The sequence below is a fragment of the Hevea brasiliensis genome, chromosome 16 (assembly GCF_030052815.1).
Source record: "Hevea brasiliensis isolate MT/VB/25A 57/8 chromosome 16, ASM3005281v1, whole genome shotgun sequence".
Taxonomy (NCBI): domain Eukaryota; kingdom Viridiplantae; phylum Streptophyta; class Magnoliopsida; order Malpighiales; family Euphorbiaceae; genus Hevea; species Hevea brasiliensis.
In genome coordinates, this window is record NC_079508.1 from 53,450,113 (window position 1) to 53,462,778 (window position 12,666).

General features: G+C 32.6%; 3 protein-coding genes across 3 annotated transcripts; all 3 read right to left on the reverse strand.

The window, feature by feature from the left end:
* On the reverse strand, window positions 1–1,316 carry LOC110658299 (blue copper protein). Its single transcript, XM_021815850.2, has 2 exons — window positions 688–1,316; window positions 1–537 (listed from the first exon to the last, which is right to left on the reverse strand). Exons 1-2 carry the CDS (start codon window positions 854–856, stop codon window positions 140–142), a joined length of 567 nt encoding a protein of 188 aa, XP_021671542.2. The 5' UTR covers window positions 857–1,316; the 3' UTR covers window positions 1–139.
* A 3,359-nt stretch (window positions 1,317–4,675) lies between these two features.
* LOC110658300 (28 kDa ribonucleoprotein, chloroplastic) lies at window positions 4,676–6,750 on the reverse strand. The gene is made up of 5 exons (XM_058138118.1): window positions 6,259–6,750; window positions 6,040–6,138; window positions 5,517–5,804; window positions 5,188–5,386; window positions 4,676–5,032 (listed from the first exon to the last, which is right to left on the reverse strand). The coding sequence occupies exons 1-4, from the start codon at window positions 6,682–6,684 to the stop codon at window positions 5,246–5,248; spliced, it is 954 nt and encodes a 317-aa protein (XP_057994101.1). The 5' UTR covers window positions 6,685–6,750; the 3' UTR covers window positions 4,676–5,032; window positions 5,188–5,245.
* Window positions 6,751–7,575: 825 nt separating this feature from the next.
* Window positions 7,576–10,752, reverse strand: LOC110658301 (uncharacterized). Its single transcript, XM_021815853.2, has 6 exons — window positions 10,312–10,752; window positions 9,954–10,226; window positions 8,569–8,726; window positions 8,311–8,416; window positions 8,103–8,225; window positions 7,576–7,890 (listed from the first exon to the last, which is right to left on the reverse strand). The coding sequence occupies exons 1-6, from the start codon at window positions 10,501–10,503 to the stop codon at window positions 7,756–7,758; spliced, it is 987 nt and encodes a 328-aa protein (XP_021671545.2). The 5' UTR covers window positions 10,504–10,752; the 3' UTR covers window positions 7,576–7,755.
* Between the last annotated feature and the right edge of the window lie 1,914 nt (window positions 10,753–12,666).

A 12,666-nucleotide genomic window follows, 5' to 3' on the forward strand; every position in this document is an offset into this window, starting at 1 on the left:
GATATCAATATGACCTACTCATTAATAATAAAAAGCAATGGCAATCCCGAATACAAGTTAAGAAAAAAAGACAAGAAAATAAAGAGACTGAAAGAGCACTGCCTCTTCCTGGCTAAGGTGAGACCACCCTTGCCAAATTTTACAATGAGAAAACCATCACACAAAATGCAACCCAAGTAGCCACTATACCCACAAATAGAGAAAGAGTTGGTGAAGCTGAGTCAGGCACATTATTAGAGGAAGGTTTATAGATGGTGGTATTAGTCCCAGCTGGTGAGGTACTAGCAGGAGTGGTGCCTGAACCTGAAGATGGAGTAGTAGTTCCTGATGATGCTGCTGCCTTAACAGGGATTGCAATCTTCATGCCACTCCCACAATGCCCAACCGCTCCACATATGTAATACTTAGTCCCTGCAGTCTTGAGGGCTATGGTGGTGGCTCCACTGTTGTCTGAAGAAATTGCATTGCCCACTGTGCATGTGTTGTAGTCACTAGCACTCACTTCGTCCACTGTGTGCCCTCCTCCATAGTTAAATACTGTATCACATAAAATACAAGAATTATTGAATTGATCAGTAAGGAAATTTTTTTAATTCCAAGAGACGGTTTCCTGAGTTGGAATTTCAGACCGTTTTATGAGGAAAACTCGTATGCATTAACTTATGAAAAAAAAAAAAAAAGACTAACCAAGGCTGTCACCAGCTGTGAAGGTCTTGCCGCTAGTCCAGGTGCTATAATCAACGCCCGTTGTCCAGCCAGTGGAGTCTCCCACAGTGTAAACTTTTGCCAAATTTGGCACCACCATACTGATCAGGACTAGAATTGCACAAACAACTGCTGACCCAAAACTTGCCATTGTAAAAGGAAGGAGAGCAGAATAGAAGAGAAAAGAAGACAGTACTAGAAGATTGAATTTTGGGATTGTTGCTGGGTTGCTTTTGGGATAGTTGTTGGAGGAGTTCCTTATATAGTGGTATAGGGCAGATGGAGTGAGAAATGTTAGGTCCACTTGATTCCATTGAACCCTCAGGGATTGTGAAAGAGACCATTTCCATGAGGATGACTTAAGCCATACTCAATATATCCCTAATGCAAAAGGTGAAATGAGCCTCAACTTTTTATGGGTTTCTTTTAGTTGCTTCACTTGAATTTGATTGTTAGGAAAGAGTCTATTATAGTGGTTTGATAAAAAGGGTTAAGAACCAGTTCACCAACACCAAAAAGGCACTTATTATTCTTCCAAAATAAATTTCTATACCTTTCGATTCAAAGCTTATAAGGAAAAAACAAGTGAAAAATAAAACCTTTGGATTCCTTTCTTATCTTTTTTTTTTTTTTTTTTTTTTTTTTCATATTAGCTTAATGCTATTAATTTTCTGTTGAAGATGATGGTGCTCTTCTGGTACATCTACATTGTAAGTTTCATTTATATGTAACTTTCAAAAATGAATGATGATTAACAGATCTTAATTAAGCATCATTACTATAAAGAGAGAAAGAAATATGTGGACTATATTACACCTTAAAGCCTACTCAATTTAGCCTACAAGTTTAAGAAAAGGTGAGATGTAAGAACATTATTGGAAAGTTGATACCCTTTCAAACATTCATATGCTTAATGGACCAGCTGGGACTCCAATGCAATAAAGAAAAAGGGGCAAATGTTAAAGTCTCCCAACCTTTCTGCCTGTTTAATCACCATCAACAATTGTAACCTGCTATGCTAGTAGGGCTTGCTCAACTAGAATTCCAACACCTCCACATGGATTGGATAAAGCTTTTTATAGCATTGAAAGGTTTAATCACTAAGTTTTGTATGATTAATATTAATTTTGAAAAAAAAAAAAAAAAGAAAATAATTGAATTTATGATTTTGCATGCAAGTCTTTTATTGATGGCTTGTGAATGAAGAGAAAGTTCCCTTTTGAAAGGGTGAATTTTGTGGGTATTGATATTGCTTTCTTAGTAAGAAAGTTTCATGGAATTAATCCCAACTCTCGTCAAATGAATACATTTTCTGATGTTAATGGATAACCAATTAATCACCTTCCACAATTTTGGAGTCTACTAGAAATATTTTAGATTAGAAAGAGAAAGTTAATCCTAATTTTCTACTTAATCTAAAATATTTATCTCATGTTTATATTGCCTAGCGATTTAATTCAATGGCTAAAAACATATTACTCATTTGACAGAGTCAAATTCGAGTCTCTACTCTTAATTTGTCCTCTCTCAATAATAATAATAATATAATTAATACTCAGTCGATTAACCTCACCATTACATCATGAATCAAACAATATGATGCATTAGTTCTACTTCAATCACTCACCTTCGAAGTTATTAATGGTGGAAAACGCTTAAATTATATTGAAAAAGTTTCAGCTTCGAATTGAAGAAATAAACAAAGGAGGCTACCAAACAATTACAGATACCTAATCACATATCAGTAGAGAGATAATTGAAATAGATATCATTAATATTGGAAGTTTCCATTGAATTTTGTGAAATGTGTGTAGATATAGGCAAGTATGGGATGGGATGTATGTGTTGTGATGAAAATGGTGCACCCCAATAATTCATCATAGAAGTAATGAAACTGTTGCATGATTCCCCAAATCAAAACTAATGACTTCCTGCACTTTACCAACTTCACCTACTCTAAAACCTCACTTTCTTAGGCCATTCACTTTTTCAATGAAAAATCCGAACTGTTTATAATTCTACAGAACCATCCAATGCATACCTAATGTTTTGGTAGAATTTCTACATCTACAGGATTTTCAGGTTGTAGAATGCTTGACTAGCTTTTGCTTGATTTCTCATCATGGGTATCAAAGTTTTTTTTTTTAAGGATATCTAAATGTAAACCATCTACCTAAGGATTCATAAATAAGATAAAAAAATATTTCCCTTGTGATCTAACAACATGAAAATTTTACCCACTTGTAGGTTCTGTTTGATTTAATTATGAATACAATTAATAACTGATAGCGGATAATTAATTAGTGTTGTTGATAACTGATTGTAGTTGATATACCATAAATGATATATTACTGTTACTATTATATATAAAATAACTAACAAACATATATATTATATTATTTATTTTACTATAATTATTAATTTATTACATAATATATTAAAAATATAATTACCCTTTAAGTATATATAAAATGAACATTATAATTATTATATTTATAATATTTTATATTTATTTATTATAATTATAAAAAATTTATTGGTATAAAAATTATTTTAAAGACAAATTTTATAATTAATAAATTTTTAAACAATATAATATTATCTAAATAAAAAATAAAAATATTAGCTAATGAGAAACGATTGTAAAAATAAAGTGGATACAAATTACACCTAAATGGTATCCTATTAGTTGCCTAATTAGCTAGTAACTCTACTTTTAAAAGTTTATCAAAGTTTACACAACACACATTGATGTTTGATTCACCTGTTTAAATAGCTATTTGCTGCACCCAAAAAGATACCCACTAAGCTAAGTCCTGGGTTTCAAAAGTGACTCACGAAAAATCACTTGAATACGCAATACATGTGCATTACATGTTAAATTAAGATTGAATCAAATGTCTCAGAACAAATACTCGTTAATTTCAGATTGCATGTCATTGTTCTTCCATGACTCTAATAAAAATAAAAAAAATAAATAAATAGTCCCCAGGATCAGCAGTTAGCATCCAACAATAATTTCAGCACAAAGTTTATTTTGAGATGTACAAAATTATCTTCAAAGATCATTTGAACAAACAATAATTTTTGTATGAGCCCCAAGAACATAGACAACTCTCCCCCTCAAAATATAATGAGAAAAGTAGTGGAAATAAGCGACAATTTTCCGAATGAGTACTAGACTACTAGGGAAAGACAAGGCTTGCCAAAAGGTTAAGAAAAATTCTTAGTTTTGTTCCATTTGCCTTAATGATATTGACCCATGATATTGACCAATATTCAGTTTCCGATTTGTTTAGACTAAGGCGGAGGAAACAAAGAGAAAGAGGGGGAGAGGAAACCAGGCGCTGCAGACTGCAGGTAGGGCTGTCCATAGGAGATGGAGATAGGGTTAATATATGGAGACAAAATGACATCAATTGTCATTTATATAGGTTAGCTCGGTTTAACTAGTTCTATTTCACTATTGAACTAACAAAACAGAATCGAAAAACCAAAATATTTTAAAAATGATAACCAAAACTGAAAAACCAAATTACATAGGTTCAATTTGATTTTTCGATTAAAATCAAAATAAGGTCAGCCCTACTATTGTGTATCTAAGCTATTCATCGCAAAATATATGAGAAGCATGCAGAAAAATAATTTTCCAACAGCACAGTCACCATTGAAGTTACTGCTTACACCTTTTGCCCTCTTAATGTTCCCAAAGTATGCTGCCAATAATGAGCCTTTTGAGTCTCCACCAGAAAAGCAAAGGCTGTGAGTTAACTTTTGCATGACAGCGTTTTGTTAGTCTCAACTCTAGTATACAAGTTTAGAATAGATTTTAACATGTCAGTGATTGACCTAGATGTGAATAAATCAAAAAGAAGATGAGAGAAAGAGCTCTAAAAGACCACAGCTACATAAAGAGAGGAAATAAAATTGCAGAAGAGGAAGGCACAAAACAATTTCAGGTCAAGAAGCAAGAAAGAACAAGATGATCCATAAAACAGGGTATAAAAAGAGCTGGTTGCAGGAGTTAGAGCCAACTATAGCAATATACAACAATATGGAGCTTAGATTACAGCTTCAAGCCATGTACATACATCAACAAAATAGCACAATAGACATGGTTGAATGCAAACCATCGATCCCAACATAAATTCAAACCCCCCTCTTCTCTCTCCTTCTTTCTAAGAGTTACCAAGTATAATTAAAATTAAATGGATATAAATGGGAATGAAGCTTGTAGCTAAATCTGATGAATTCCATTGCAGAAAGCAAGATGCATATTACCAATACTTTCTTTCAAAAATCTACTAGGTAGAGAATTTGGTCAGACCTGTATCACAAGAATGTATGCATGAACAGTATTACTAAAAAAAATAATAAGAAGATACAAAGCATTAATCTCATAGTAGAAAAAGGTGTGCCAAAAGAGCAATGATATTACTCAATAATCTGCAGAAGTCAAGGATTAAATTTAATAAATTTTACCTATAAAACAGCAAGGTGAAGTGAATTGAGAAATTTCAGTGCCCACAAAATTTCCATTTCAATTTTCATGAGTTGGGTCTACTTGCTCGACTCCAGAGTTCAACTCAGTTGAAGTATCATCAGATTGCAGACCTTCATTTCTTTGTTGTCTCACGAATTGTCTGCTACGACTAACTCTCATTGACCTTCCCATAAACATCTATAGGTTACAAAAAATTCTCAGAGTTAGTTCTTCACTTCAAGCAGTCTTTAATGACCAAGAAAGAAGCTAATGAACTCACATTCTTTAGCAATCAAAATAGTTTATCATAATTGCAACCTAATATTACCTTCCCTGGAAATGCAGAAAGGGCAGCATCGGCTTCTTTTTTAGTTTTGAAGGCGACAAATCCATAGCCAGAAGGCCTTCTTGGATTATCATGGTATACAATTTCAGCAGAAACAACATCAGTGCCTTCAGCATTAAAGAACTCCTTAAGATCTTTTGCCTTAGCTTCGAATGGCAAATTTGCTACAAACAAGTTGAATGTTGCTGCTGGCTTTGGAGGTGGTGGTGGTGAAGGTTTTTTCTTTTTTAGCTTGGCGTAATTCATCTTCAAAGTCCGACCCTCAAATTCCTAAAGAGTAATTAGAAGAAGATTAAAATGCTGAAATTCAAAAGATGGGAAAACTAGTTAAACTTGTAAATGCCCATTAAACAACAAAATCTTAAGTTCTCAATCTTATATTATTCATGTTCATTAGCTTTCGATGAGAAAAAAAACTGACATAACTCGACTCAAGTTAAACAGATAAACAAATGAAGCCAAATGTTTAAGTAAACCATGAAAGAATTGAAGACAACGAGCTTACATAAGATTCGAGATTTTTAATAGCTGCAAGTGCCTCATCAGGGGAGCCCATAGTGACAAATGCCAAACCCCTGTTTCTGGTCTTGTTATGCATGGAAAGCTAGACCACAGCAACCAAATCAGCACATACCCATATCAACAGAATACACGAAAACCATAACCCATATAACAGATATGGAAATCAAAATAAAGATAAAGGCAAATAAATAAAGAAAAGAACCTCAACGTCTAAAACAGTCCCAAATTTCTCAAACAAAGTACGGATGTCTTCGGTGGTAGAAGTCCAAGGAACATTCTGAGCGAGCACTCTGGTTCGAGAATATTCCTCTTGTTCTCCTTCTTCTTCTTCAGTCTTTGCTTCGACTTCTGATTGGGACAACGAGGAATCAACAACTGAGTCTTGAGTTGTAGAAGAGAAATGTAAAACGAAGCAGCTTAGTTTGGAGTTTCTAATTGGAAGTATAGGAGTACAAGAAAGAGAAAGGGTACATGAAAGAGAGAGAATGTTTTTAGTATTGATAGTATGGTTAGCATGATTAAAGGGTTTACAGAGAGGAGGTGATGGAAGAGGCTTATGGAATATTTGATAATGTTCACTGGAAAAGGACGGGGTTGACGAAGGACAGGGAAGACGAATTGAAGCCATGGAGTGAGTTGGGACTCCTCTCACCTCTCAGAGAGGATCGATGGGTCAGGACTGGGGATAAGGAAGAGGCAGATTTTTGTGTACTTAAGAATGACGTCGTTTATCGTCTCCCAAAATAAAAGGGAAGGAAAAGAATGACGTCGTTTTAACTTCTAAACAAGTCGCACTCATACATGCCTAGTTTTTCACTAATGTTTCTATCATTTTCCTTTCTTTTATTTTATTTTTCAATTTTTTACTTTCTTTTTGAGATTTCCAATTTGATGAAAAGAATTATTTTACAAAACATTTTAAATTTCTGAGCTATAAGAGCGAAGCTGCAATTAGAAGGCAGGATCCATCAAATTTCATAGTTTTAGTTGATGATATCCATTAATAAATGGAATATATAAAATTTAAATCACCATATTATGAAGCCTAACCAATTCTTTTAATATCAAATTCGTACAATAATGAAAAGAATCCATGAAATCACAGTTTGAGGATAACCTGCAACACTGGACATGAACAGATCCAAAGAAACATGCCCTCTTAATTTTATAACTCAATTTGTCGTCAGTCATTATCAAGCTTAAAATCTATTCTGTGTATAATTAAATTGGTACTCGCACTAGCTCCCATGAGCTTGTCTCTTCCTCTCTAGTTCCCATCCCTTGGGATTTAGAGGCTATTATTCATGATTTTAGAAGTTCTCTTACAGCTTAACCATCTATTGGTTTTGGCCATGTAAGCAGCAAATAGTTGTGCTGATTGGATTGCAAAAAGTGTTAGATTGGATTTCTAATCCCCCATCCCGTTTAGCTGCTCTCCTTGAGAAGGATAGGTTGTGTTCTGCTGAGTTCCATGAATAATAGTGTACTCTTCACTTGAAAAAAAATGGTATTCGCACTAGATCAAGAAAACAGGGAATAAAGCCCCAGTCCACTATGAATTGATTAGTTAAAGAGTTCTGACATATTGACATGTACATAGCTGAAGGGTTAAAGCTAACCATCAGTAATAATACTATCCAACATACAAAGAATTACCCAGAGGTAATAATAAGAAACTACACAAATACAAAAGAACCCGTTACAACTTCTTAGGCATCCTACATTCAGGGGAGTTGTGTCGCAAAGGTGATAGTGGTCGTCTCACTATATCTTTTAAGTCAATCTTCATCTTGACTGGGCTACTCATCTTTGGACTTGATTTTCGCTTGTTCCTCTACAACAGATTCAGGCAAATTACACGACAGAGTTAAATGAAACCAAATGGCCAGAAGCCATTTGTGTATATACACTTACACAGAGAAGTCTTATCGGCATGCAATACAATGCAAGCACACATTGACACAGGCAAGGAAACGAAAAACACACACTCACAAAGCATAATAAATTATTCTTCATTATTTATTATTTGATTCATTTTAATCTTACCTTGGCAGATGCGCTGCTGGTATGTTTTCCACCAGAACCATCAAGGTTATGTTCTTGGTGATGCTTCAATAATTTTTTGTTCTCCTCATCCAATATGTTGTTTTCTTCAGACAGTAAGTGGACCTGCAAATATCAGTATTTTGTTTTAAGTTATGACCAGGTAAACCTGAAGACCAACAAGAAAGTAGTTTTCTGATTATCTCTTCACCTCCTCTTCAGCTCTAGTAAGATTGATCCTGAGATGCTCCTTATCTTTTTGAAGATTCTTCACTTTAGCAGCCAGAGATAAAACTTTCTGAGTTGATGGTCTCAAGCTGCAAAATGAAAGAGAAAGAAGTCCAATAAAAAATCCAAAGAGATTGCAATAAATATAAAGGCAATACTCCATAATTCTATGGCCCAAATTGTCACATTCCTTGCCACAATTACTGGCAAGCCATAAGGCAGTTTTGACAAATTCCCTTACCTGTTCCACATTTTCAGCAACTTTTGACATGACTCATACCCACTGTTGGCCTCCAAAAAAGCATGACCAAATTCAACTTCATCTTTACTGACCAATGTAGCTAAAATGGACTCAAGTAAATGCTGTTCTGTATCAGTACTCTTAGCCGGTGAAGCAACCTATAAGGTAACAGAAAGTTATGCATTAGTTACCAAAATAATTTACAAGGGCTTGCAAACTCAATATATGAAAGGAAAAAAAAAAGGGGTGAAAGAGGGGAAAAAGGAAAGCAAAAGGATGGAAAGTGAATGATGCGAATAGTAATTAAATAAAAGCATATTCACTTGCAAGTTGTAACAAATAATCATTCCTGGATCATAAACACTCAAACACTACTCTCAGAAGGTGCAAGTGGAAATAATTAACTCAAACTTCAACAAAGTGCAGCAATGCTTCAAGCCATGATCCTACAAGTACAACTATGTCAACTAAGAAGTTACCACGAAGCATCAAACACTAATTTAATAAGCACTATGAATTTAATTAAAGCATGTTTGACTGCTGTTGCTACTAGCAACTTTTAGACAAAGTGTTAGAAGTAATTCTCTTTAGTAATAGACAATAGATTTCTACAATTTACTTTTTACATGTCAAAAGCCAATTTTGAAAAGAGTTCATATTTCAAGCTTTGCAAATAGCTATTGAATTGCATTGATAAACTTTTGCAAATAGCTATTCATTCTCTAACTCAAATTCTTGTCATGCACATTTGGTAGCTATATGCAATAGTAATTCTTTGTATGCCTGTGTCTCTACACATACACACATATATCCTTTCAAATGAATGTAATTAACTTTATTTCTCATTCAAGTAACTAATAGAAAAGCTTTAAAAAAAATGCATACCATGAAGTGACAAAGCATGGTTTAATAGAATTTCATAGAATCATATCTAGCATCAAAACTCAATCTCAGAAAGAAAGAAACAGATGAAGTTATTCTAAACAACTAAACCTACAGACACCATTTTATTCTCATATAAGCAAATATACTAAAAGCCAACAGATTATGCTTCGCTTATGAACTCACTTCAAGTATCTACTTTTATATGATAAAACCTTTAATGCAAAGAACTTCGATTTTTTAAATATTTAGTGGCAGAATAGAGTCGGTATTTATTCTACTTCAATGATAACTATATGTTAAGTTCCTACAAGGCAGACGAATAACGATAACTATATTGTTTACTTAGCTAACTTAGTTATTTGAGTTATTTTTTCAAGTGCGTCACATCTCCCAAAATTCACAAAATACAATGGCCATCTCCCAACGAAATATCATATAATTTTCACAAACACCCAATCAATGTAAACGAAAGGAAACCAGGAAAATGAAAGGACAATTACCCCATGATTCGCATACTCATGCTTGTAGAACTGCAATTCCTCGGATAACTTCCCTAAGACCTCTTCCAACTCACGAACCCTAAATTCGGCCTCTCTTGCCCTCTCATCAGCCTCGTTTCCAAAATCCATTAAAGCCTCTCTATCGTTGTCATAAAGTGAACACTCCCTCTCCCATTTGTTACACTGAATCACCAAACTGGCACACTCCGCCGCCAATCTCTGATTTTCCTCCACAAACTTCTTCAAAGCCACCGCATTCATATTCGCCTCCGCCTAAAACCCACAAACAAAAGATACCATCAGGCAATTTATAAACCCACGAACATTGATACGAGCGAAATATTCTGCATATACGGACCTTGGTTCGGTCAATGAGCTGGTCCTTTTGACGCAATTTCCCGAGGAGAAGAAGGTACTGGTCGCGGAGGCGGCAATGGGCATCCTCGGAGGCGCGAAGCTTCAACTGGAGAGTGTGTGTAGAGATTGGGAGGCCTAATGAATCGTCAATTGTTTCTTTTATGTAATCGTCCATTTGTACAGGGAGATCCATTCTGTGATCTTAACTAAGAAACCCTAGAATTTGAAAATTCTTTTATAGCAAAAGCGTGATCTTTGGAAGCGAAAACCCTAACTGCACTCCACTGTCGCTTTTATAAATCAATATTTTTTCCAAAAAAAAAAAAAGTAGAGATAAAGATGATATGGGAGTAGTTGATTATGTTTCTTAAGTGGATTTGAGCGAGGGAATTTCCGGTTAGTATTTTGGCCGCTTTTTTGTGTTATTTGTTATGATTTTGGTGTTTGGGTATTCAAATTGAAGGAAGAGGGCTAGCCGTTGGAGCCGGTTTTTTTTATTATTATTATTATCATGGGATACTAAGGACCTGTTTGGTTTAACTGTTGAATAGCTGTTAGCTGATAGTTGTTACTGTTAGCTGATAACTGATAACTGATAGCTGATGATAACTGTTTTATGTTAAGTGTTTGGTAAAATTATATTTAGCTGTTGCTGTTGATATGTGAAATGACTAATAAGGGTATTTATCATATAATTTATTTAATTTTTAAATAAATAAAAATTATAAATTTATTACATTATATTATTTATTTTATTATTAAATTAAATATATAATTATTAAATTAATATATTATATTATTTAAATAAATATATAATTATTAATCTATTATATTATATCATTTATTTTATTATTAAAATAAGAAAATAATTATTTTTTAAGATAATTAAATAATTTTAAAAATATAAATAAAATAATAAAATAATTATTATTGTTAATAGAAAAATTTATAATTAATTTTAAGTTTTTAGATATAAATAAATATTTTATATTTTATGTTATTAATAAAAAATATTTTAACAAAGTTAAAATACGTTAATTAAAATATTAAAATTATAAATAAAAAATAAAAATATTAATAATATTAATTTTCAAGTTAAATAAAAAAGGATAATATGGTCAAAATAAAAAATAAAATCAAATCAGCTATCACCGATGAGAAAAAAATTTCTAAAAATAGAGTCGATAGAACCGCAATTGATGGGTATCATATCAGTTGCCCATCAGCTATCAGCTTTATTTTTTTAAGCTTACCAAACACTATAATTTATCAAACAGGTAAACCAAACACCCCTAACACAGCAAAATCCTGCGTCGATGGAGAGGAAACCGGTTCTTGCTTAGAGTTGGACGAAATGCTCGCCATTCCGGGCCGGCTCAGTAAATCCAGATTGCAAAGGTTGATTTGTAGCATATAACTTGAAAGTTTAGATCCAAACTAGCTTTGTTCAGTTTGGAATTAGTGGCCAATTTTACGAATTCACAATTAAATTTTAAAGTATATAAAATAATTAGATCAAATTATTATATTTTTTTTATAAATTTCATCAGAATAATTAATGGATGATATAAAAATAATAATAAAATATTAAATGGCTAGGTCTACCAATATTTATTAAGACATTAAAATATTTGATTCTTTACTAATGATAGCACACATTAAATTTTTCATATTCTAGTAATCGACATTCAAAGGGCCGCTAAAAAATTAAATTTTAAATTATTAGAATATTAATTCAATTAAGGTATATGGGTTCAATATATTTTCAATTTTTTTATTAGTTAACAATTAATATTGGTCTAATTCTACATAAATTGAGCCATTAGCAAATTAGTCAATCCATAAGTTGGACCAATTTTTAAATTAATATTAAAGATTAGTTCTTATTTTAACATATTATGTAAAGTCCAATTGAAAACGTATGGGTCAAGCTAATAAAATAATTAATATTTTGTTAAAATTATTTCTAGGATATTAAAATATTACCATATGATCCAATAAAGCTTTATTGGCCCATTTTAATAATTAAATTAAAGAGTTTGTTAATGTTTTCAAAAAATTGACCAATGTATTAACTAATTTAAATTATAAATTGCCAATAAAAATACTTATAAAATTTTCAAAACTCAAAAGGAATTTAAAAGATTTAAATTGGCCATCATTAGTTGACTCACGTTGCTCTTAACTTAGTATATTTAAATTTAACAATTAACCTTGACCAATTAAAATTAATGGACCAAAATGAACGTAAGAAAAAAATCAATTAATGACAAATTTAGTTTTTAAATATTAAGAATAATTTAATTAATATGGTCTAGATATGATTAATGTAACGCCCTCAAAGTATGCAGTTTCA